Genomic DNA, 24,040 nt, shown 5'->3' with positions numbered 1-24,040 from the left:
AGAACAATGCATATTAATAAATTTTTTAGCAGTATCTCTGAGCTAGAATGAGACATTTTGCTCCGAGCAGTCTTGGCTAAATAAGGAAGGGTAGCAAGTATATTGTGAATTAAAACATTTTCATTGTTGCTTCTTAGTTTTCTGCTTTCATCCTCTAAAATGCATTATCGAGAGAAACCAATACTGGAACTGATAACCCAGAACAGTAGAGCAGCCCGCTGGGGTTAGTTTCCTGTTCTTCATAGTGCTTATGGTTATGCCAAAGAGAGGCATAATCAGGCAAAAGTAAGTTCAATCTGCTTTCTATCAGTCAAACCAATATTATGCGATTTTCAATATCACTCTGCAATTCTAGAGAAGAATCTTTTAACTATTAGAGTAGTAGAAAACCTGACAGACTTGTGTTGTTTTATCTGTTGATTCGTACAAATATGAGAACTTGGTTCCACCCAGCAGTGCTTAGAGCGCGTGCTGTAGATGTTTCACACCATTGTTTATCCTTTGGTGCTGTTCCTCTCATCACATCACCAGCCTATAAGTACTAAATTATAGAATTATGGACTAGGCTTCTGTTTTCCTTTTACCTTAGAATCAAAGAATAGTTTGGGTTTGAAAGGACCTTAAAGATCATCGAGTTCCAGCCCCCTGCCATGGGCAGGGACATCCTGGCATACTTTCTGTTCCAAGTCCCTGCAGATGGAATGTGTCTTCTATTAGTGCGAGACATCTCACCGTTCTACATAGCTAAAAAATATTGAAGTTTGTTCTCTTTCGTGCAGCAGTCTTGGTAGTTACTTGGTCCACATTTTGGACCCCAGTACTAACAATGTCAAATGTATAGTATAAGACAGTGGCTTAGCTTTAGAGCTTTAGACTTTCACCTTATGGTAGAAGAGGCTGAAAGTCAAAATGTGTCTTGACTGCAGCTATGAAGTCTTAGAACTTGAAGTCTACAGAGTCATAGTAAGTGATATAAATACATGTTTATGAAGTTCACTTCAAAGCTGGGGATGTGGCTCCCTGCAGAATTATTCCGCTGGCGTTAAACCGACACTGCACTGAATGAGAGCCAACAGGCTCTAAATTTGCTTTTAAAAACCTGAATCTGAAAAGCTTTTCAGAGAATACATCTGTATTTCTAATTTGCACCTTGAAGGATGAAGCTGACTGGAGAGTTGGTGAGAGTGAATAAATTGATTCACAGTGGGTTGACAGCTCCCCGTGTCTCGCTTTCTGTGAAACATCTGTGGGTGATGCCACCACAAAATTTGACTGCTGGCTTGCAAGCTGGTCTGCTAGCAATACATGATTAAAAACCTGTTACTCGGATATCTGCCACTGAATTTGTGGCAGTGTTTTCCAGTTTACTTTGTATAACTCCCAATGGCTGATAAGGGTCTGGAGCAGAGGAAGGAAAGACCTCCTTCTTCAAGGAATGTCATCTCTGCTCTGGTGACTCTTACAGATGTGCAAGGGGAATAATGCAGCAGAAAATGAAGCCTGGAACTGAAAGTAATAATTTATTAAGAAAATATTTCTCTTTTTATAAAAAGTAATTTTCTTAGATTGTGGTTTTTTTACAGCTTTAGAGAGAAAAATAATGAAGATGACTAAGGTTTAGGAAATATTACGGGGTGAAATTTCTAGCAGCCAAATCATTAGATGCATTCAATTGTAAATATCAGTGATGGAGATGACAAGTTATATAGATCACAATTCTTCTCTTCTTGTCATGAGGCGTAGTAATTTATTATTTGAGTAATCATGCAGCATAGCATAGAATTCAGATTCTCCCAGAAAAAGATGCACAGTGTTTATGAATGTGCTGGCATTTTGGCATTATGAAGTTATGAACTCAGAAGAAATCATCAATTTCTAAAATGCGATGCGTGTACACTGAATACAGCTGTTGTATAAATTAGACAGGCAGACCTGTGAACCAAATGCTTGTGCACGTCATATATTAAATAAAGGCTTTCCTAATTGGTCTCTTTTATAGACAAAGTATCCTCACCTTCGTGCCACTTCAGTCCGTGACGAAGGTGCAGAATATACTCTGAAAGCATCCGCGTGTTGAGCACCCTCAATAAGTAGAACTGTACTATTTGGCTTTCTTTCATCCTCAGAATCATCTAATTTCATACAAAGATGAAATGAGACAAAAGACTCAGATGTTCTGGTAGTCTACACTTGGTACAGAAAGATAAATGAATTAAATATATTAAATTCTTAGCCGTTATCTTTTTACAAAGGAAAACATAAAATTATGTAATTATACAATATTGGTATTTAAATTTATTCAGCCCTTGTATAATATGCCTGTGGCTTTTTTTTCTCCCCACATAGACATTATTGTTGCTTTATTGTAAAGAACAATTTGCTGTATCACAGCTGGCCATCAGTGAGGCATTGTAGACTTAATTCCATAGATGGCCTTCAGTGAGGCACTGTCTGATTCACTCTTAGCTGAACAGTGCCAGGACACGTACTTGCTTATTAAAGCAATGAGAAGCGTTTTATGTGTATTTGTATTTGTGTGTGAGCGTACACTGTAAGTTTATTTTTTCAGGCTAAAGGGAAGGACTATTAACCACAAACTCTAGAGCCTCTGGTTTTATAATTAGAAATCAATTGGGCAAAGCTTAGTTTTGCATATGTGACCTCTGCCCATGGCTGCGTCCCAGGATGGTTTTCTCCTGAAATGATCTCCCTAACAATTTTACATGAACGGCTTATCTATTTGCAAAATCAGTTTGAGATGCTAAATTACTGTGTACCTGAAGTGGCCACATAAAAAAAGTTTAACCAACATGGAATTATTTGAATAGGGGTTTTTTTGTTTTTTTTTTTTTTGTAATTTACATTTTAATCTCCTTGTTTATTTGTTTTAATTAAAAGCTGTCACAAAACTTGTTGGCACTGGAGACTTGCATTGACTTCCATAAGGGCACGGCAGGGCCGATTACAACTGGAGTTTGTATTGTTCGTTTGTGGCCACAAATAGGGTAAAATGCAGCTGAACTTGGTTATGCCAGACAGATTGCTAAAAGACATTTACTCAACTGATTTGGCCACGATGGGCCAGTGTTGTGGTTTGGATTCATTGCTGTCCAGATTGCTCTGGTGTTTGGGAATGCTCAGGTGGCATAGATACTGATTTTCCTCTTCCACTTATTTTCTGCTCTTGTGCACAGAAAGCTTGTTAACTCTCTATAAAGAAGTTATCTGAGGAGTGTATTTAATTCCAATGACCTTCCTATTCAGAGGACGGGGAACGAGACCCAACAATCTGTTTGTTTTCCTGGAAAGTCAGCTATGGTTTGTAGTCTCCCGTGTTCCCTCTTTCATCTGTGTTCCTACTATAGGAAGAACTGAATGCAGGGTAGTGTCAGTGCTTTTTTCCCCTCATATCTGCAGTACTTGATCTTGGCCAAATATAAACGCAACATCACGGTTACGTGTAAAATTTTTTGCTAGTTAATTTTATGTTGGGAATGGAAAGCTCCTTCCATGTCAAAGGGGAAATTTATAGTTAATAACTCAAACGGTTTGGGATTTTGAATTCTCAATCATGAATTTATTGTGGTGGTAGTGACTTGTATTCTGGGAGAGCAGGAACTAACAATCTTTGGGGGATTTTTCTCTTTTTGCCTGATATCTCATTATCCGTGCAAGCTTATTATTTACTACTCCACAGTAATACTGTTTTAAAGCATGCAAGAATATCTGAGATTTGCAATGCTGTAGGGCTGAATTGAATTGGATCCAAGTACCTGCAGATGTGGCTGGTTTCATCTTTATCAGCTTATCTAAGCTTTTTGCACTTAAAGGCTTCTGTCAGTTCAAAGCACAGATGCTGCTTGGTTGAACAGAGCTAAACTATAGTTGTACTTCTTAGACTTTCAAAAATAATGCTAACTTAATTCAACCTCATGTACTATATAGAACTTGAAGGAGCTTAGATGTGCATCAAGTAAAAATTCCTTTCAATTTTTATAATACACAAAGACACAAAGAAAAGGAAACGTATCAAAGCTCTTGAAGTTTAATTTTACTCTTCTCAAAAATGCTTTTTCTTTCCATATGGACAAATGTAATTTGAGTTCTTCCCCCATTCCCTTGCTTAAAATAAAGAAATTGCTACAATATAAGTCAAAATTTAGCATCAAAGAGCAACTTTGTCAATACAGGCATTTGGGGAGATTCCTAGAATGTTGGAATAATTAGAACATTGGATTTCTGTTCAGCAGAGGGATAGACAAAAATTTGCTACTGCGTAGCATAATGAGATATCTAAGTACATTTCTGCATTTGAAATGATGTGAGAGCCTACTAGTGCAGCAGCATAGATAAAAATGACATTTTTTTAACCTCTATTTTTATTTTTTCATTTCATTTGTGTCTCCATTTTTAATAGTTTATACTTCAGCCAGACATCACGGCAAATTCAGAGGAGTGTCTGATGGTGCTTTTTGAAAGGGCAAAACCATGAAACTCATCACAAATGCATCTTTTTAAAAAGAGCCTCAAAAATTAGGAATGGAAATTTCCAAAAGCCAGAGCACAGTCAGTCCAATTCATTTGCTCATAAAATATATTCAAAGGTATAACAGAAAGGGCTGTGCACGGGAACGACTGGGTTTGTGCATCAAAACTTGTATTCCAAAATCCTTTGGCCAACTTAGGATCTGTGAAAGTTAAGCCGGAAGAAATGATTAGGAAGAGACTGTTGAAGAACTAAGAAGATATCAGGTCTAATTACGTCTTTTCCTCTCCCGGGACTCGGACCATCAGCTTTCAGGCATGCTTATGCATTGACCTTTCGCCTTAGGTTAAGTTTTTCAGGCTCCTACGTGGTATTCGCTGTTTGTGAAAACTTGACTTTCCTCGTAATGATATCCTATATAAGACAAGAGCATGTTTTGAAAAATACAGTTTTCTGAACCCTGGAAAAAATAAGCTGTTGGATCCCCTGTAATATTTGTAGACTCAACCTGGGCTGATGAGAGCAGAGGCTTAAGTCTAGGAGACTACCGGTAATGTTTATAGATCAATCAGATGGCACCAGTGGTGACCCTGTCTAAGAGATCATTCATCTGGAATGGCCCCTGACATCTTTTCCTTTGGTGCAGATGGTTTGCTCACCCTTGCCAGCAGAGTACTCGACAAAAATTGTAGATGGATATTAGATTAAGCAGCAGGGTATTCCTTTATGCACAGTTCCCCAAACAGTGTAAAGAAAAGGCATACTAGGAAGAAAAAAACAGGGAGAAAGCAAAAATTGAGAGCTTGGTTTGACTAAACATCTGAGGTTTTGACGCTGCAGAATGACCCTGTGGCTTCCCTGTCTGTGAATACTGTCAGGAGTTGATTGTGCCTGTCCGTCTCAGAAGTAGAGTCTGCATTGCCTTGTGCCTTCACAGTCTTATAGACCATGACAACACATGGATGTGATTAATAGAGATTGTTTACTGAGGGAAGAGATAGTCCTCACAGGTGAGCTTTCTTGGTGTTGATTGTGGGTTTCAGAGTAACTGGAAGGGAATTCTGTCACTAGGAATGAGAGGAAACTAATTTAGGAGAACATAGGATGTGGATGTTTACCATCCTGTGATATAGTTCAATGACTTTCATTACAAACTGCAAAAAAAAAAAAAGTTTAAATAAGTAAAGGTGTTCAAGTAATAAGGGTGTTTCTACATCCCACACAAGTTAAGAAGTGCTCTCAGCAGGTACTATGAATGTAGATTTTACTCCAGTCTCAACTCATCCTGCATCTCAACTGATCCTGCTGTGAGTCCTTATTCAAATTGTGCAGGCAGCTGCCAAGTCGTAGATGGGATGTCCTTTATCACTGAAGCACAATCCTTAATTTTGTTCGTCAAGATATACTAATCAGGGCTATCTTGATCTGTATAATTCTAGAGCACAGTCTAAGATGTGATTTTAGAGATTAATATGTACTCGATGAATGATCACAGTGGTCACTTAGCTTCTGTTAATTTGAAGTCTTTAAAGCATTCAATAAAATGAGTGCTTGCTGCCCACCCCTGAGTGGAATGCCAATTCTTGTTTATAACATTATAAAGTTAAAAAGAAAGTCCGATAATTGTCTCCAGCAGGCTCATTTGCATTATTTCTTCATAGCGATTACATGAACAATAGGGATTCTATACCTATGAGCAAAATATATGTTGATCTGCATGTGCTGAAGTATAATCACAGCAAATATGTTTTAATTTTGTTTGTAATGATGCAGAAGTAAAGGCCTGGCAGAAAGCTGTTCTAATATCTATGGAATGAGTCATAGCGTAAAACTACTAAAACATTAAAATAAAGCTGGTTCTAATACAGAAAATAATTAAATTATGATAAACAAAGGGAATGAAATTGCTTTATTTTTGTTGGAAGTATACATTTAATTGGAGGAATTGTGTAGGCAGCAGGAATGGTTTTGCTTTTAAAGCAAATAAGAATTTAATTCTCCTAGAACTCAAGTGTTTCTTTTGAGATGAGTAACACAATTTCATTTCATGAGCAGTTTTGAAAAGTTAGGGAGAAAGGATGCTTTTGTGTCACTCCAAATACAAATTTTTGGAATATCAAACAATATTTCAGGGTAGGCATAGTATTTATATTATACAAAGAAGAAACCTATAATAAGATAACAAATGAAATTAATGTAAAAGTAAACATTTTATTTATGTTTTGAACATGTTAAAAAATTACTTTCAAACAATGAAATTGATGCATATACAGGCATAAAAAAATTTTGACTGCAAAAGAACGCTGAAGTATTCTGCTCAGGAAATTTTCAGAAAAAAATTACCGCATTGGTCTCTTCCCAAACCTGTACTTGTTTCCTCCAGTCAGCTTCCCAGTGACACGTAGATGAGTGGTTAAGGTGAGCGTCACTGAGTATTGTTGTCCCCAAAAATGCAGATGAAAAAAATCTCTGCAGCTTACAAGGTCGAGGTTGGCATTTGTGGTGTGGCTTCTTGGTGGTCTGGAGCAGCTTCCTTAGGACCTTCAATTGTTCAGTTTGTTCTGAATAGCAGGTCCATTTATTTCCATTACTCTGTTCACTGTCACCAGAAAGGGAGGAGAAATTAAGTTCTGCTTTGCACTGGAGGGGTGATTCCATTCGGTTACTGTGTGGAACGTTCGGATTGAGGAGTAATGGACATGATGTGGTGAAACACTGGAACAGGTTGTCCAGAGAGGTGAGAGATGCCCCATTCTTGGAAATGTTCAAGATCAGGTTGGATGTGAAGAGTGATCTGGTTGGAGATGTCCCTGCTCACTGCCTGGGGGCTTGGACTGGGTGACCTCCATGGTCCCTTCCAATCTAAACCTTTCTATGATAGTGATATTTAGATGACAGTGATGTTACTTTGATTGCAGGAAGAGAAATAAAAGGTTACCTCTGCTTTGTTGAGAGTTCTGGGTGAGTTGCTGGTGCTTGGGATGTGTGAATACTCTCAGCATTGCACCCTGGGGCTGGATGACACAACCAGTTGGATGATGACTCTCTTTGCTTGTGCTATCAATATAAAGGGTCGCTTCTAGAAGAGAGTCACGCCAGAAGAGAGCATTAGCCACAGGGAGTGAGCAGAAATGAGCTTTGACAGTAAAGTTCCAGGCAGCATAAATAAAGTTTGGAAGTATTCTTAGAGAAGTAGTACAGTTGCTGTTGAATATACTGAGATCCAAACCAGGTATGACTTCTGGGGAAAACCATAACCAAAACCTAGAACTAACTCAAAGACTTTCTATTGATCTCATGTTCTGTATCCATTCATTTAGCTGTCATCTGCAGTCAAAGGAGCTATTGAAATCTATGTTATCTTTGCAAACAACTTGTGCCCTACCTTTCAGGAATGCAATTCCTCGATTTCACCTTGATTTTAACTAGATGCTCTTTAGTTTTTTTTCTCATGCTGGTTTCTTGAAAGAGCTTCTTCCCATCAAGCAATTCTCCCACCCCTTTTTCTGGTGAGGGACTGCTTCTCCAGTATTTTTTCACACAGGCTTAAAGTTCAGTTATTGTCGTATCTCTTGTACACTAGAGCAGGAAAAGGAGAGAGAAACTGTTAATCAAATGTAAAACTGTCCAGATAACCCTTAAAGTGAAAATTATCACAGCTACATGTAAATTGTTTGGGGCTTTTTTCCTCTTTGCTTCAGGTATTTGGAAGCCTGCGATTTGTTTGTCTTTTACAACAACAACAAAAAAATCCCAACCATCTTGTAATCAATAAACTGGCATCTGGAAGTCAGATTCTCAGCTTCATTTTCTGTGGCGAGATTTAAATTGCCTAACATTCATGTAACATTTTTCCTATGTGTTTTTTTTTTTAGGAGCCATATGCTTGATATTTGCTTCCTTTTGTTTCTTCCTGCTTTTCTGTTTGCTTACACTAGATATTTCTATTTCTTAGCTGTTTTCATCCTCCAGACTGGCTGATGTTTGGTTTTTGACTTTCACTGCTCCTGTCCCTTTGGAACTATATCTCAGCAGACAGAAGAAAGCTGAATTACGAGGAATGTGGGTTTTTTTTCCCTTCTGACAGTATAGCATACTTTAGATGGAGGCTTTTTACAGTCTTCTCACATTTTCTCTATTATCCATCGTGTAATCTGCATAACCTCATTCCTTTTTATTGGTAAAAGACAGATTTCAGACTTTTAACTCCTTATATTGAAGTTCTTTTTTAAGGTATAAAGAGTAAGCAAACTCTATATAATACAACTTCACTATTATCTTCTGTTGTGACTTAGAAATACATGTTTTGTACAGGTGTAGAGGGTTCGAATTAAGGTAGTATTCATCTAAACTGTCAGAACTGGACCGAGATTGGCCATACTGACAAATATCAGACCCGTGTTTAAAGTTAGATGTCAGCTTTAAGAAATCCGTGGTATTTGCAGATCAAGAAATGGAACTGAATCTTTAAATGGTAATTTCTAGAAATACTTCTGCATGCTACAGTCTCTGTGGATGTGACTCATCTGTACAGGAGTGTTAATGACCTATTCATAACAACTGACAAACATAAGATTTTTTTTTTTTCTGTCTTCCTGGATTCTTTCACAGGCCTGAAACTGTTTGTTAAACCTCCATATCAATAATATATGAAACAAAAGCAGAATATCATACAGCACTCTGAGGAACTCCACTTTTCTTCTGAATTTGTATCGTATTCTAGGAAATGTCCACATTGCAGAATTGTCCTGAGGTGTCTCTTTGTCAGGCTGAGGTTGTTTGGTTTTGTGCTGGTTAGAAGGGCATGGTTATATTCAGGCTAAGTATTTCTTCTTGAAAATAATGTTTGAGCCTGTTCCGCCACTGCGTCATAATTTCTCGTTGCACATATGGAAAAAGAAAAGGAGAGTGGAGAACCCATGGGGTTTCCCTGTTTAGCCACCTTGCTGACATTGATGTTGTATAATCAGAAGCAGTTATGCACCAGACTGGAGAAAATTATGTCTCCAAGCATTCTCAGGCTGTGGGCTTCTGTCTTTCTCCGAGAAAAGCTATGTATTAGTGGAGTTGGCATAGCTGAGACGTGGATGTGGAGCTATAGCCCAGCTGATAAAGAAACAAGCTGTCGTTAGTAGTGAGATATTTAATATGGCTTTGACTTTTCAGTATGGATGGAAAAAAAAGTTTGGTTTAATCGTGTCGTGATTGTGATTTTTGACTGGCCGTGATCCCAATTTGTGTCAAAAGAAGAATAAACATTTGATAAGCCAAGGTAAGTTTGTTCATTGTATCAGTTCTTGTGTCAGAATATCCATAACAGAACTGAGCAACAGTGCATTTATACCGCTAATATTTTGCTGAAGAACATCACAGAGCAGATTATCTTTTCAGTTAACTTTGCCATCGATGTCCATTTACATACTCAATGATCCCATCTCCATAGGCAAACAAAACATTCCATCTCCTATATCCTAAGTAAACGTGAAGAGGCAGCTTAACTGACTTGATAAATAATCTCAAATATTTTACTTTACTTCAGGGTCGTGCTATTTTCAACACTTTATTATCTCACAGTCAGGTAATTGTTAATCACATTACTTATCTAGTTTGTATGAAAGAAACTTACACCTGATCTATAAGTTATCAGAAAAGTATAAAAAAACCCCTTGTAGACTAGTGTTATATTCTGAATTTAATTAGACTATGAATTATGGAGTTATAATATGAAAAACAATTAGAAATAATCATCTGAAAACAAGAAATCTATGTAAGAATGCAACCCCATTTTTTCCATAAGCTTGAGCCAGACTGAATACATAGGTAGCACTTGTAGAAATTAAACAGTGTCTTAAAAACTCATATTTATTCTGGGTTCATTCCTCCTTGCCTCTTTTTCAGGAAAAGAAAAAGAAGGGAGAAAAAGCCATTTGCTATTTCACTGTAAGCAGAGGACAGTGAAGTTAAGCTCATTGAAGGTTGCAGCACACAGTATAGCAGAGCTCTTATGCCAACAAGGACCTCTACGTGTTATTGCAATACAAGTAATTAATAATCATTATTTATAGATGAGTACTGACGCTGCAGTTGTCAGCTGCACAGCTGTCATTTGGTTCTCTCAGTAGAGTTTTCAGATAAATGGCAGGAATGTACATATGTTTTTGGATTTTGTTTCATTCTTGTATCTAGGGTATCCTTTAGGTCATTTAAAAACTTCTTTTCTCAATATTGTACCTCATTCTCATATTTTAAAAGTTTATTTTGTCTTCTTTTTTTTTTTCCCCTGGGCCCTTCCAATAGGTATCTGAACTCATATTAGAGAAAATTCCGTGGAGTCCTTGAGAATCTGCAAGGATCTCCCTTACGCAGCTGTTCCCTCCTTTGCTGTTCCTTTTATGGCCACTATGTTCTCTAGTAGGCAGCTTAATAATCAGGTTTTTTGAAGGAGAAACACATGTATTGCTTGAAAAGAGGTCCTGAGAAATCATGTTTGTTTGTCTCCCAACTTCAGTCTCGCCTGTATTGTGCATCGTCTTTGCTCCTCACAACCCCAGAGGGTATTAGCGCAGGGTAGCGCGTCACCTGTCCTTTCTGAGAAGAACGTCCCGCTTGAGAAATGCAAAGAGCAGCTGAATGGGGAGAGGACCAGATGGGATTGTGCCTGTTCTGTGCTCGCAGAGCGATATGAGCACTACCAGGCTTGAGTGGGTAGAGAAAAGCAACAGTGATTCAACCATCATTAAATTAGTGCAGATGTCTCCCGCAGCCTCCCACAGCAATCTTCACCGCGAGCTCAGACGATTTGGAGAAAGGTCTAGACTAAATCATTGCTAAGTCTGTATGGATTCTGGCTGCTTTGAGATTGGCATATGTTACACTCTTACAGCTTTCATTCTACTGATTTGTATACGATTTGCCTATATTCACGCTGAGCCAGAGTTTCTTTTTTTGATGGGACATTGACCCGAAATTTTGGATGTTTTGAATCACAGGTAGGCTAGGTGTTTACAGCGAGTGACAGAAATATCCAAACAGTGCCCACACTTATAATCACAGCACTGCTATTTTTCTTCCCTGGAAACGGGTCAGGTTATCTGATGTGCCAATGATAATTGGCACTGAGCTTTAGTCTCCATATGCACTGAGAAGGGGACTGCAGGACTGGCTGCAAGTTGCTAGAGAATCAGAGGTAATACACTACTAAATATCAAACACTGCTGGAGTGGGCACAGTTGTTCATTTCTGTGTACTTAATCTTGTCTGTATGTAATGGTTTGCGTTCTCCTCTCCTCTGCCAGTTCTTCCAGAAAAGCATTAACGAAGGCAGAAGCTCTGATCTATCTCTGGTGGTTTAAAAAATATCTCAATTTTAATGGTATTGCAAATTGATCGTATTATGAGAGATGGAACCTTTGTGAGTCAGTTTGTAAGAAACGCGTGACTTAGTGGAAATGCATAGGAAATTACATTAGGAAGCTTTGAAAACCGCACGAGTGATGTGGCAAATAATTTCATGTGAAACTGCGTGAAATCATAATAACTAGTTTCAACCAGGTTCTTCTGAATAACTTACAATTCCGCGTGAGTTATCCCTAATAAACATCCTACTGCAAGAAAATGGGGGAAAATAATTGAATTATCCTCATGTTACATGTATTTATTTTGATGTATGATACTATGTAACTGCAAACATAGTGTTCTGAAGAACTAGTGTTTTGCTTGAACTCTCCTAAGGAATTTTCTTGTAGCGTCTTCTATCTGTGTCTATTTTCACATTCCAAGTAACTAGAAAAATATTTTTCGTAAGAAAAACTTTATGCTGTGCCCATGTGCAGAATTCACTGGTTAGGGTAAGTGCACTAAAATAAGGAATGTGATCACCTGTAAGCAGTTTATAAGATAATCAACGTGCAAGTCCTCACAATTTAATTTTTCATTTCTCTCCATTTCTCTCAGTTACCTTCTGAACAGTTTTCAATTTTAGCTCGAAGCTGGCTGCATAGCTGATGTTTATATTTCTGCACCGTGGATGTGTTTGACAGCCAGTTGCTAGGAAAGAGCTTTCTATTTGCATTGGGAGCTTTACACATTATGTGGCTTTAGACAGTACCTACTTCCTTCTGTTCAGACACTGAATTATGCTAAGCAGCCATCTGAAGTTTGAAAAATTACCTTCAAATAAAGTAAATTTAATGCTTTCAGGTTTGTTTTATTAAATATAATTAAATAATAAAATGCATTCTACATGGATTTGAAATGCTTTGCTTGAGAAGGAAGATAGGTTAAATACGTAATCACTGGGAACCTCCTAATCATCGTGAGCAAAGCGCGAGCAGAAGCCAGAGAGCGGTGAAAGCCGCTGAAGGCCAAGCTGTGAAGGATTGTAAAGTCATGACAACTTAAATATGCTTAAATAAATAGAAATAAGCTTTCCCCTTTGATCCCACTGGCCTATTGTACTTTTTTCTGCCTTTACTGATCTAAGTTATAGCTTGTCTAGTTTGACAGGATTTGTAAGTAGCCTTCAAATTACTGCTGTGGGTATGTAGTGGTTAACATTTTTACTCCCCTCCTGCAGTCCTAAGAGTATGTATTATAAGATATCGCTCTGACATTCACTTCAGAAAATCATTTGAAAAACACAAAGAGGTCTTAGCACTCAAGTGCAATGTTCTGTGTGCCTGAGAAGGAAGCCTAGCAAGTTAAAATAAGCTTTTCAAGAGGAAAGAAAAAATACAGCTCAAACAACACAGAAGAAAAGCTCAGAACAGTGTAGATAAGATGATGGTGATTGAAGGAACAGAAGAGAAGGATTTGGTATATAGGAACTGCCGAACCTCTGGCTGGCACACTGAACGGGAAATTCCCATGGCTTATGGTTTTTTACAGCCTTCCCCATCCTTTGTCTACATTGAGGAAGGAGTGGCAAGATGCTCTTGGCTGGCAGTAGGAACCCACAGCCAAAAGGGAATGGTCTTCTGAAGTCATGTTTGGAGAGCTCACACAATCTTACAGATAACAGAAACTGCAGCATAGTTTGTGTCCAAGACTGACGGTGTAAATGACTTTACTGCTCCTTCGCTGAGTTGGGAAAGGAGTGACAAGTGCAGGAGGCACTGTTAATTGTAATGCCTGAAGGTCTGGAATTGTTAATGTAAGTGCTTGACCCCAAGCAGGAGGAGATGACAGACAGATGCTTTTTTTTCCCCCCCATAAAGACACAGAAGAAGGGAATGTGTTTTACAGGTGCAATTTTTGAGGATCTCTATACCCAGCTTTCATATCCCCTGTGGTGAATCGCAGTGTACTACAGATGGAACAATAGAGAAGTAAATGAGATGGGAAAGGATTCCTCTTTGGCAATACGACTCAATTCCATCGCGTGTTTCCGTGTATCAGAAACAGTTGGGTTAAAAAAATCAAGACCTTTTTATAGGAGCGGTGTCCGCTGGAACAGGAGGAAGGAGCAGCAGTCTGGGTTCAGAAATAGTTACATGAACTCCAAGCTAGGCAGGAAGCCAACTACAAAAAGGTGCCAGCCATCTGAGGCCACTCGACACAGGATACTTGGGCGTTAAATAGCTGCAGAAAGCGGTGAACTAAAGGCGGCAGTCCAAGCTGCGGTGGGACACAGGTCATACGTGGTGGCGACGTTCTCAAGACAGAAGGGAAGACAGATGGTGTTCCCAAATGGAAAGAGCCAAGACCATAACAAGGAAAGCAGAAAGCTTTAGCTATCGTCTGGCTTAACATAAGGATTCAGAAGAAGCAAGGTATACAAGAAATGCATACAGAATGACCCACCTGAGACCATGCCTTGGAATGAAGACAGCAAAGATTAGAAACAAATCAGCTTGTCTTTGTTACCATCACAACCACTAAAGATGAACATGTGATTGTGGATTTGGTAAAGACTTCGCATCTGGGGGGCACAGTTTCCTCCCTCTTAGGGAGTTCCCTTGGCAGTGGGAACAACATCTGTGAAAAAACACCGGCAATACATAACAATTCTAATTAAAATTTAATATTGTGATTAACTGGAGATAAATGTGTAGAGCTTTTTAGGAATGGCTTAGGTAGTCCTTTGGTGTGGATATTTTTTCCAAGATTCAGTCACGTTCCTGAGCTCTTTTCTTGCATCAGTTGGTCATAATCAGTGAATTGGAACAAGCACATTGTTAGATCCTAATCTTGTCTCCACTTTTTAAACAACAGTTCACTCCAGTGTATTATAAGACGATACGAAAAGGTAAGCAATGAAAAGCAGTTTGTGCACAGTTGCAGTCTGAATATAAACAGAGGCAAAATTAGCAAATCAAATAGAATAAAAAAGCGATAGCAAAGAATAAACAGAAACATAAAAGAAGCCATCTGGAATCAAAGATACTCAAATGACATGGTAGGAAACTGAGGCAGACAAAAGCAGAGATTACACTCTTAAATGAAAGCGTTAGGGATATTATTGTTTTAGCTCTGTTTGAATATTGTTATGAAACTGCAGCTGAGGAATGTGAGCAGTGATGTCTTTTGACAGCTACTCCAGAGGCTTCAAGTTACATGATTCTCATATCTTAAATGAAATCTTTGTCATCCACGGACATGTCTGTTTCCTTTCTGAAAGTGTTCCAAGGACTGACATTATGTCTGGTACATCAAGTCTGTGCCCCAGTTTGTCATTACCCTGAATAATAATGCAGAATATTTGGTTTTCCTCCTACCCATTGTGCAGCTATAATTCCGATTACTAAAGATGGAATCAGCCTATCCATGGAGAAAATGAAAGATTCTATTACATTGAAATTACATTCACTTTATTAATTCTGCATTGTGTGCAAATGGATCAAATCTATAATAGTTTAATTCTGAATGATTTTTAAAACTGTGAGCCATCAATAAATGTGCTCATTGTCCATTATATGTCAGAGTACATCAACAATACGCACAAAAATCTTCTGTAACACCTAATGATATTCGTATTTTTAGTAAAAAAAACCCTACAAAGTTATACACAGAAACACATGACGAGTAAGGTACATTAGAGTTTTTGAAGGCGTTTGTATATATAACCAATTGTAAAAGTCACTAAAATCCTTCCCTGTTTTCACAGAATGAGCTAGAGCTTCTTAGAATACAGCGGTTTTGGAAGAAAGTTATAAAAGCTGAAAATTCTGTCTTTTAAGTTTGTTAAATTGGTTCTGCCTCATCAGTGTGGAATCTTATTGCAAGGGGCAGGTGAAAATAAAAGAACCTGAAGCGTGAGGTTAACAGTGTGTTCTATGTGTATCTGTGTAACATCGGGTGAAAATCAGTGATGCACTGGTTAATCCCTTAAAAAAGATTCTGCAGTTTGGAAGGAGAAGAAAGATGCAAATTTTAAAATTAAGTTTTAAGGGCAGATTATGCCTTTACCCTTGAAACAAGTAAGGAGTAATTCCCTTGTAATTGCATGAAGATGAATTAATTACTTTCTAACAAACTCAAATGAAAACTTGACTACATAATGCCGCCTTCTCTTTTCTTAATTAAAAATGTCCAGAAGCATTTTCATAATATGTACATTTCCCCCTCTTGTGAATCGTTGATGTATTTATGCTTTTTTAGTAATATGAGGAAATTTGGGGTTCAAATGCACCTTTTGTGATACTTCTCGTTATGCGCTCTTCCGTATCAATGATCAGTATCAAGTTGTCCATCAGCAACACATCTGGAGAAGACCTATCATAGAATCATTTGGTTGGAAAAGACCTTTGAGATCACTGAGTCCGACCGTACCTGTCCACTACTAAACCGTATCTCTGAGCACCTGAAGTGCCCAATCCAGTCAGTGGCTTTCTGCTAATTCTGGGTATGGACCAGACCCAAATGCATGATGTACTTTCCTTATGGTGAACATGTGGTTTGAACATGAAGTTCTTTGTGCTGAGCGAGCTGCTGTTTTGACTACCATCGGTTTAGCAGGTAGCTGACTGAGAGCAGATGAGACTCTCTCTGAGAGTCTACTCAGAATTGCAGAACTTCATAAACCTTGCTGGGAACTTCTGCAGCCTTCATCCACGCATTTAGTCCTTGGCTGCATATGTAGTTTTGAACCAAGTATTTGTTAAAAGATGTCGTTACAAACACGATGAACAAATACCTATGGAATAGGAGAATGTAATATTGATAACATGCTCAAATATTTGGGTTTTTTTGCTGCAGAGTAGTACTTTTGCATCTGCGGAATATAGAAGCTCTTTGTTAAGTTTTATCTCTGCAATTTCTCTTGCATTGGTTTTAATTATGCGTATTTGCAATGTGCATACGTGGGAGACTATAAATATATGTTATGTATTTGAATAGTGTGTTGGCAATACTTTTAGGTATGCATTCATTATTAGCGAAAGTAGCGTTAGTTTCGTGGAAGAACACTGCTGTTAGCATTAATACTGGTTTCATTGATTATCATCTGCATGATAACGGAGAACGGCAAAGGAATTAATAGTGATTTGGAACTCTGGTGTTCAGAGTTCATTTTGGATGAAGATCATTTTTTAGGAATGGAGCTGAACTGAGGCTACACGCGAGCCATTAATAGGGTATTAATACAGGTGATCTGCATCACCATTAAAACTAGGAGAGGATCCAAACCCTCTCCTCCTGCCACAAATCTGGGCGTGAATTGAGTGTTGAGGTTGCGTCTGCTTCTTTGAGAGAGGTGTTTGATTGTGTAGTCCTCCAGGCAAAGCAGTGAGGAGGGAAAAAGGTTCTAAACAGAACTTCTTATTACCTTTCTTGATACAGCTCTAAAAAGATAAGAGATAGACCTTCAATCGCAGGCCCAACAACTAAAGCTACAGGTGTGGAAGCAGTCTCACGTTTACATTTGTGAGGCTTTTGCAGCAGAAACCGATATTCATTTGTCATATTAATTATGCCACTCTATCCTTCACCTAGACCCTATATAATTATGTGTTTAATGATCTTTAACCTTCGCATGAACACAGCTTGCTGAAGCTTGACGATTGCTGTAAATTATCATTCACATCTGGTAGAAAGAGGGAATATTACTTGGAAAAAAAATACAGTGCTTTCTGGGTTAGAATGTCACTTCAGTTCTGTGATTTAATTTTGTAAGTAGATGATGATATTTTAATCCTAAATCCAAACAATGAAATTATTTTTAAAAACTGGCTCTTCCGTAGGTCATTTATTATAATATTTTGATATTGGAGGATAAGAACTTCAAAACCTTGAAAAGATATTTTAATCTCAACCTGGGTGCTCGCCATAAAAAGTATATATGATTTCATTAAAGACCATACTTATGGCTTGATTTTTTTATTAAGAACTGAAAAGAAATTACTATATTTTTGCCACTGTTAATCTTTGGGTAAAAAGCCTGATGTTCTACTGATGAGACGCCATTTCAGCTTTAAGATTTTAAAATGCTTGTAGCTCTCCCACTTTTTGTCTAATGTTTAGCTCAAATAGCAACATCTATTTCTTTCTTTTGATACAAAGGACTTTGACTTTCTAGAAGAAACAATTAGTAGTAATCATAGACTTCATTTTAACTGTTAGTATCTTACAGGCACTGCAGAGGTGCTTGTAACTTACATCCAAGTTGATTTATGAACCATAACTTCTGTTGGATAATGCAGGTAATGCTTATATTAGAGATGATACTGTCTGCCTCTCCTGCTTATTAGGAAATTATAGAACCTTTGGTCTTTCTCAAATATCTGCGTGGGATGTCTAGTTTATCCAGCTAGTGCCTTTTTAGAAGCTCAGCTTATAGAATCACAGGATCACAGAATAGTTTCAGTTGGAAAAGACCTTTAAGGTCATTGAGTTCAACCATAGATCCGGCCCTGCTAAGTCCACCACCAGACCGTGTCCCTGAGTACATCATTTACTCATCTATTAACCACCTCCAGGGATGGTGATGCCAGTGGTTGACAATCCTTTCAATAAAGACGTTCCTCCTAATATCCAACCTAAATCTCCCCTGGTGCATCCTGGGGCTGTTTCCCCTTGTCCTGTCACTGAGTACCAGGGAGAAGAGACCAACCCCCACCTCGCTACAGCCTGCTTTTAGGCAGTTGCAGAGAGTGATGAGGTCTCTTCTCAGCCTCCTTTTCTCCAGACTAAACAACCCCAGGTCCCTCAGCCGCTCCTCATAAGGCTTGTGCTCTAAACCCTTCTTCAGCTTTGTTGCCCTTCTCTGGCCATGCTCCAGCACCTCGTTTTTTCTCTGTAAGGCTCTGTGCAGTTGGGTGACCTGAGATGTGTGTCCAGACAAGTTGTGATATGACATCTCTGTAATTCAGCTATGAATATTCTGCCAAAACTTTTATATGCAATGTTGATAATGTATAGATTTCATTCAGGGATCAAACAGATGCTTAAAGTATAAACAATCTGTTTAAAACACAAATGGATTCTGGACTGATCTTGACTGGCTCTGGGACCCGGAAAATATTTTTTTCTGTTGCTGACACCTAGGTGGAGTATAGACCTGCTCATAAGGCCAGTAATCTTTATGACAAAAAAGAAGTTGTATTAACCTGTCTTACTGAGCAGAGCAGTGGAGAGTGCCATTAAATTAAATTAACATAACGTAAGTGATGCTGATTGTTCTTAAAAGCCGATGGCAACTAGAAAAAGAAAAACAGATTGAGGATTTGGAAAAAGGACTTAGCTGTCATCCGATGTCTTTGTTCATGTGGGGTTGAGTAAGAAAGGTGAACTGGATTGAGTCAGTCACATTCACAGTGCTTTTAAAAAGTTGTTAAAACAACGGTGTGATAATAGCTGGGACAGTAATAATGTGATGCCCAGCAAAACACAGAGGATGAAGTTACACCTCTTGTAGTCAGCAGGAGTTCTGCTGTCATTGCAGGGCAGGGAATACACTGGTGGCCTTGGATTTTGTAACTATAATAAACCAGATCAACTGGAAAATCAGACCTGGCTGTCCTTTTCCACTGTGCTCATTGCAACTGTCTGAGATTCCTTTTTTGTAAGGTGCTGCTAACGAGTTTTCTAAGCTCTTATTCCTGAACAGCTAATTTGCAGATGTAACTGTATGTGACCAATTATCTACCAAAGAACCTGCAGAGCACATTTGTGCTATGACATAAAAATCTACTCATGGCTTGGCTGTAGCTGGTGTTACAAGGCTTTTTTTCCCCCCACCTATTGTAGTATCCTAATACAGGTTCTTGTATCAAATGACAATGCTGCCCGGCCCTAGCAACCACTGCTATCAATTAAAGAGTAAAATACATAACCACTAACAATTTCTGTTGAGCTGTCTGCACAAAAATTGAGCAAACAGAACAAATTGAGTATTTGTTGTTAAGTCATGTTGCAGCCATCCACAACAGGTTGTGGATGTGGATGTGTTTCCTTCAGACAGTCTTTTGTGAGACAGAGATAAATAAGTGCCAGATATATTTTTAACGATGTGTTATTTACTACTTCTTATTGTTCATATTGAGTGTGTTATATTTAATAGTAAATAGAATTTAAGCACTGTTACTGTAAATTTAATCTGTTATCCTGTATTTTTGAATGTGTGCATGCTTGGAATTAAAATAAGTTTACTTATAGAATGTTAGAATTCATTGTGGGGATTTCTTAGGATTAAGGTAAATTACATCTTGCTTTTAGCTTAGCATGAGAGGACAGCCTGCTGTAAGTGAAATTTGTTCTTAGCATAAGTGAATTTTGTTTGTTAGCATAAAATTAACTTTATTTGTTAGCGTAAATGACCAAGCTAGAGTAGAAATAGAGAAGAAATGGGTATCAGGCACCACAAGATAAAAGGAGCCAAACCTATGAATCAAGGAAAAGGCTTTTGAAGCATGAGCAGCAAATGAGCAACCAGCCCTTGGTACAGATAAGCCAGGAGGATGAGCTTCAGTTGGACACTTACTGAGGTACACAAAAGAAAGCCCCAGGTCTGAGTCAACTCGGAAGATGGGCAAGCTGCCAACTTTGAAGGTAGGAAAGAAGATAGCGTAACTAAAGGTGGAGGCGAGCCCAGTGTGGTGCAGGAAGACCCCAGCCTCTGAACTGTACCGTTGGACTCATTGTCACATGGAGAGCTTGTGAAGAACAGGGAGGGGCAAAATCTTCCATTGTAAGGGTGTAATTGCCATGGGATTTCTCTGTTTGGGGTCCAACGTATCACAGGATCACAGAATGATTTTAGTTGGGAAAGACCTTTAAGATCATCAAGTCCAACCATTGATCCAGCCGTACTAAGTCTGCCACGAGACCATGTCTCCAAGTGCGACATTCTACTCATCCTTTAAGCGCCTGCAGGGATGGTGACTCGACTGTTCATTACAGTCAGAAGCTAAGTTGCAGTCAGATCCAGCTGCATCTAGGCTTCTCTCTGAGAGGAAGTTTAGAAAGCAAGGAGGTCCAGTCTGGACCTTGCGGCTCAGCGAGAGGGTTATTTAGGAGTCTTCTAGAACAGTTGACTCTAATATATATGGTCTATCAACTGGTTGTCTCTTCTTCACAAATTAAAAGTTATTGGAGATAATATGGTATTTAGTACTTCACTCTGAGCCTACAAAAAACCGATCAGTGGGAGTCTTTTGTTTGTCTCCGGTGTTCTTTGGCTCAGGCTTTTAATTAACAAAGAAAGTCAAAATAAAGAAGAAAATCTATTTTTCCCATACTGTTTCAGGTTATTATAATCCTGTCTTGTTTTTTGAAAAGCCAAGCAGAATCTAAATATTACTTTTTCTAACGGGACATTGAGGAGAATGGGAAAATGTGTAAGGGTGGTTCTTATATTTTTGGAAATTTTAACAAAGCTTTCTTTCAGGAGGAATAGTTTCAGAATAAAGATCTTAGAACCTTTCAAGTTCTGCTAACGGCTGAGTTACAATACAGTCATAAATTTCTTTGAATGCTGTCTGTTACAACATTTATACAGATGACAGTGTTCAGCCATTTTTGGACACCTGAAGATAAGCTGGAAGTAATAACTAAAAATAAGAAACTAGATTAAAATAGATATCACTGTTAATCCTCCATTCACCTTTTGATCTAATAGGTTAAGGACATTTTGTGCTTGTTCATTTTGGGCCGTTCTGAAGACATTTATATTTTAGAACAGGGATTTAAAATATATGTATGTAACAGTTGCTTTTTAAATAGAAAGTCTAATTATGCCTATAAATACATTCAGTTTTGATTAGCATGCATACAAATCCCTGCTCTCCTTGTGTATTCAAGCTGAGATATGCATCACCAAAGCTAAGATTAAAATACAAAAGAATAGCTTGACAAAATGTATGGTTAGACCAATGCCAAGAAATAATTCTGGATGTAATTTTTGTCTTTAAAATGCTTTTTTGTTGTTGTTTTTCTTGTATTTCAGTTACACACAGACCTGGATCCTGGCAGCAGCAAAATCAAGTATATTCTGTCAGGAGATGGAGCTGGAACAATCTTTGTGATTAATGACAAGACTGGAGACATTCATGCAATGAAAAGGCTTGACCGTGAGGAAAAAGCTGAATACACTCTAACAGCTCAAGCAGTCGACAGGGACACAAACAAACCTCTGGAGCCTCCCTCAGAATTCATTATTAAGGTTCAAGACATCAATGACAATGCCCCAGAGTTTGTTGATGGTCCGTATCACGCCACAGTTCCAGAAATGTCTATTGTAGGTATGTATGTCTAAACACCGATGAAGTTTGATTGCTCACAGTTTAAACTATGCCGGTATGCCATTGAGCTGTTGATGAATAATAAGATATTTATTGCATTGTTAGCATTAATTTGCATATCTTCCAATCTCTTCTTGGCCAAAGCTTTCATCTGCAGCACAATAGTAGAGTCCCTTAGTAGTAAGAAAATGACTAACAGATGTATCAATGTGTCTGTCTTTGTCCAACAACACTTTAATGGGCTGAATTTATATTCCCCTTATGACTCTGTAGTTAGAGCATCGTTATTGAGAAGGATTTATCAAGATTTTTTCCAACATGACACGCTAATCCTATTGATATTTTGTTGATGTTTAATTATCTGTGTATTTTCATGCACAGATTTTCATACACAGATGTAGCTCTTGCTGTATGTTGATGTGTACTTATTTGTTTTTCTCTAAATGCAACTGTAATCAGCCAAAACTATCGAAATGAAAGATGCTGTGCCTGGGAATTGATAGTTAGACTCTAGAGTGGACTTAACCAATCAGCCATAGGATTTGCATGGAAGATGGGAGGGGAAAGCAGAGAAAACTGTGGTGAAAAGGGAAATTAACTGTGTGTAAGTGGAGGAAAAGAAAGGAGTAGGAAATAATCTTCTTAATGCTTTTTACTTACGTTTATTTATTTTGTCAGATTAGTGCAAATCTATTTCCTCATGGATTAATATATTAGATTATTTTTTCAGGCATAGTTTGTCTCTTGCTTGGTATTTGCAAATGCACAGGTGTGTCCCTACGGAGGTACATCTTTGTGTACACAACATCTCCATCCCTACTGATACATATATATCTGGTACAGGGAATATTTAGCTGTCACTAAGGCAAAAGGGAAGCAAACCCATTAGATGACAAGAGTCAGGCTCAGGGTAATATAAGAACTCAGTATAAGCAAAGACATCAAAATCTGGCCTTGAAATGCAGAGTGAATTCTAATGTTTTCTAATATTATGTCGAGGATAATGTGCTTTTCAGCAATTTGTCTGCATCTGTCAAAGCAAGATAATTGAAAAAGTGTCAAGGTACTTTGTAAAATAAAGTGGCACCCTATCAAAAACTTCCAAACCCACCATTCTGTCGAATTTAGTTAAAACGAGGAGAAATGTGATGAGCCAGAGCCATCCTCTCGCATTCGGTACAATGAGTTCTACCAAGTCATTTTCACGTGGAGGCGTGGTGCGCTGGCTAGACGGTGTTACCTAAGACTTTGTTTTGTTATCAACACTTCTCCAATAGATTTTCATATCTTGATTGCATTGAATTGCTTTTGCCAAAACTGATATGCAAATTTTCAAACCTGCGTGTCAGTTCTTTTACCAAAACATAGGTTTGATTTGTTAAGTTACTTTTAGTTATACAGCAGGACGAACATAACATGGACTTGCTTTCAGAAGATATTTTTGCCAATATTCAGAAGATATTTTCCCAAGCTCTAGGCAACAAAATGGCTTAATTAAACAAAATAAATTAAAAAAAAAAAAAAAAAAAAAAAGGAGTAGGAGAAGGAGGTAGGGAAATTGAAGGCAGTTATTCCTTATCTAAATGGGACCTGTTTGGTACTCTAGGAAAAAAGAAATTTAAAATCTGTGCAGAAAAGATGGTTTCTGATCACAGAGGCTGCTATAAAAATAATTGATATCGGTGCATATGAGCAGTATTTATAACCCTTGATAAAGATATGACCCCTGTCCAAAGAGTGCTCACTGTAAAGAAGATGAGGGCAAAATACCCAAAGCCTTGGCGAGAAATAGTCAGATCAGGTGAATAAAAATCTACTAAATTGGTTAACGTGAGGTTTAAAAGATGGCAAAATTACAGTGACAAGAAGAGAACGGTAG

At 38.1% G+C, this 24,040-nt stretch overlaps 1 protein-coding gene across 4 annotated transcripts in view; it reads left to right on the top strand.

Annotated features, from left to right (window-relative positions):
* The window catches only part of CDH8 (cadherin 8), a 226,884-nt gene that overhangs the window by 96,250 nt on the left and 106,594 nt on the right, over window positions 1-24,040 (top strand). For all 4 annotated transcript variants that reach the window (XM_054078926.1, XM_054078923.1, XM_054078924.1 and 1 more), the window contains one exon: window positions 21,867-22,161. In XM_054078926.1, the coding sequence (XP_053934901.1) occupies window positions 21,867-22,161 (295 nt within the window). The remainder of the gene's footprint in view (window positions 1-21,866; window positions 22,162-24,040) is intronic.

Source organism: Cuculus canorus, chromosome 13, assembly GCF_017976375.1.
Source record: "Cuculus canorus isolate bCucCan1 chromosome 13, bCucCan1.pri, whole genome shotgun sequence".
In the NCBI taxonomy this organism is placed as follows: Eukaryota; Metazoa; Chordata; class Aves; order Cuculiformes; family Cuculidae; genus Cuculus; species Cuculus canorus.
This window is presented reverse-complemented; position numbering and strand designations above follow the sequence as displayed.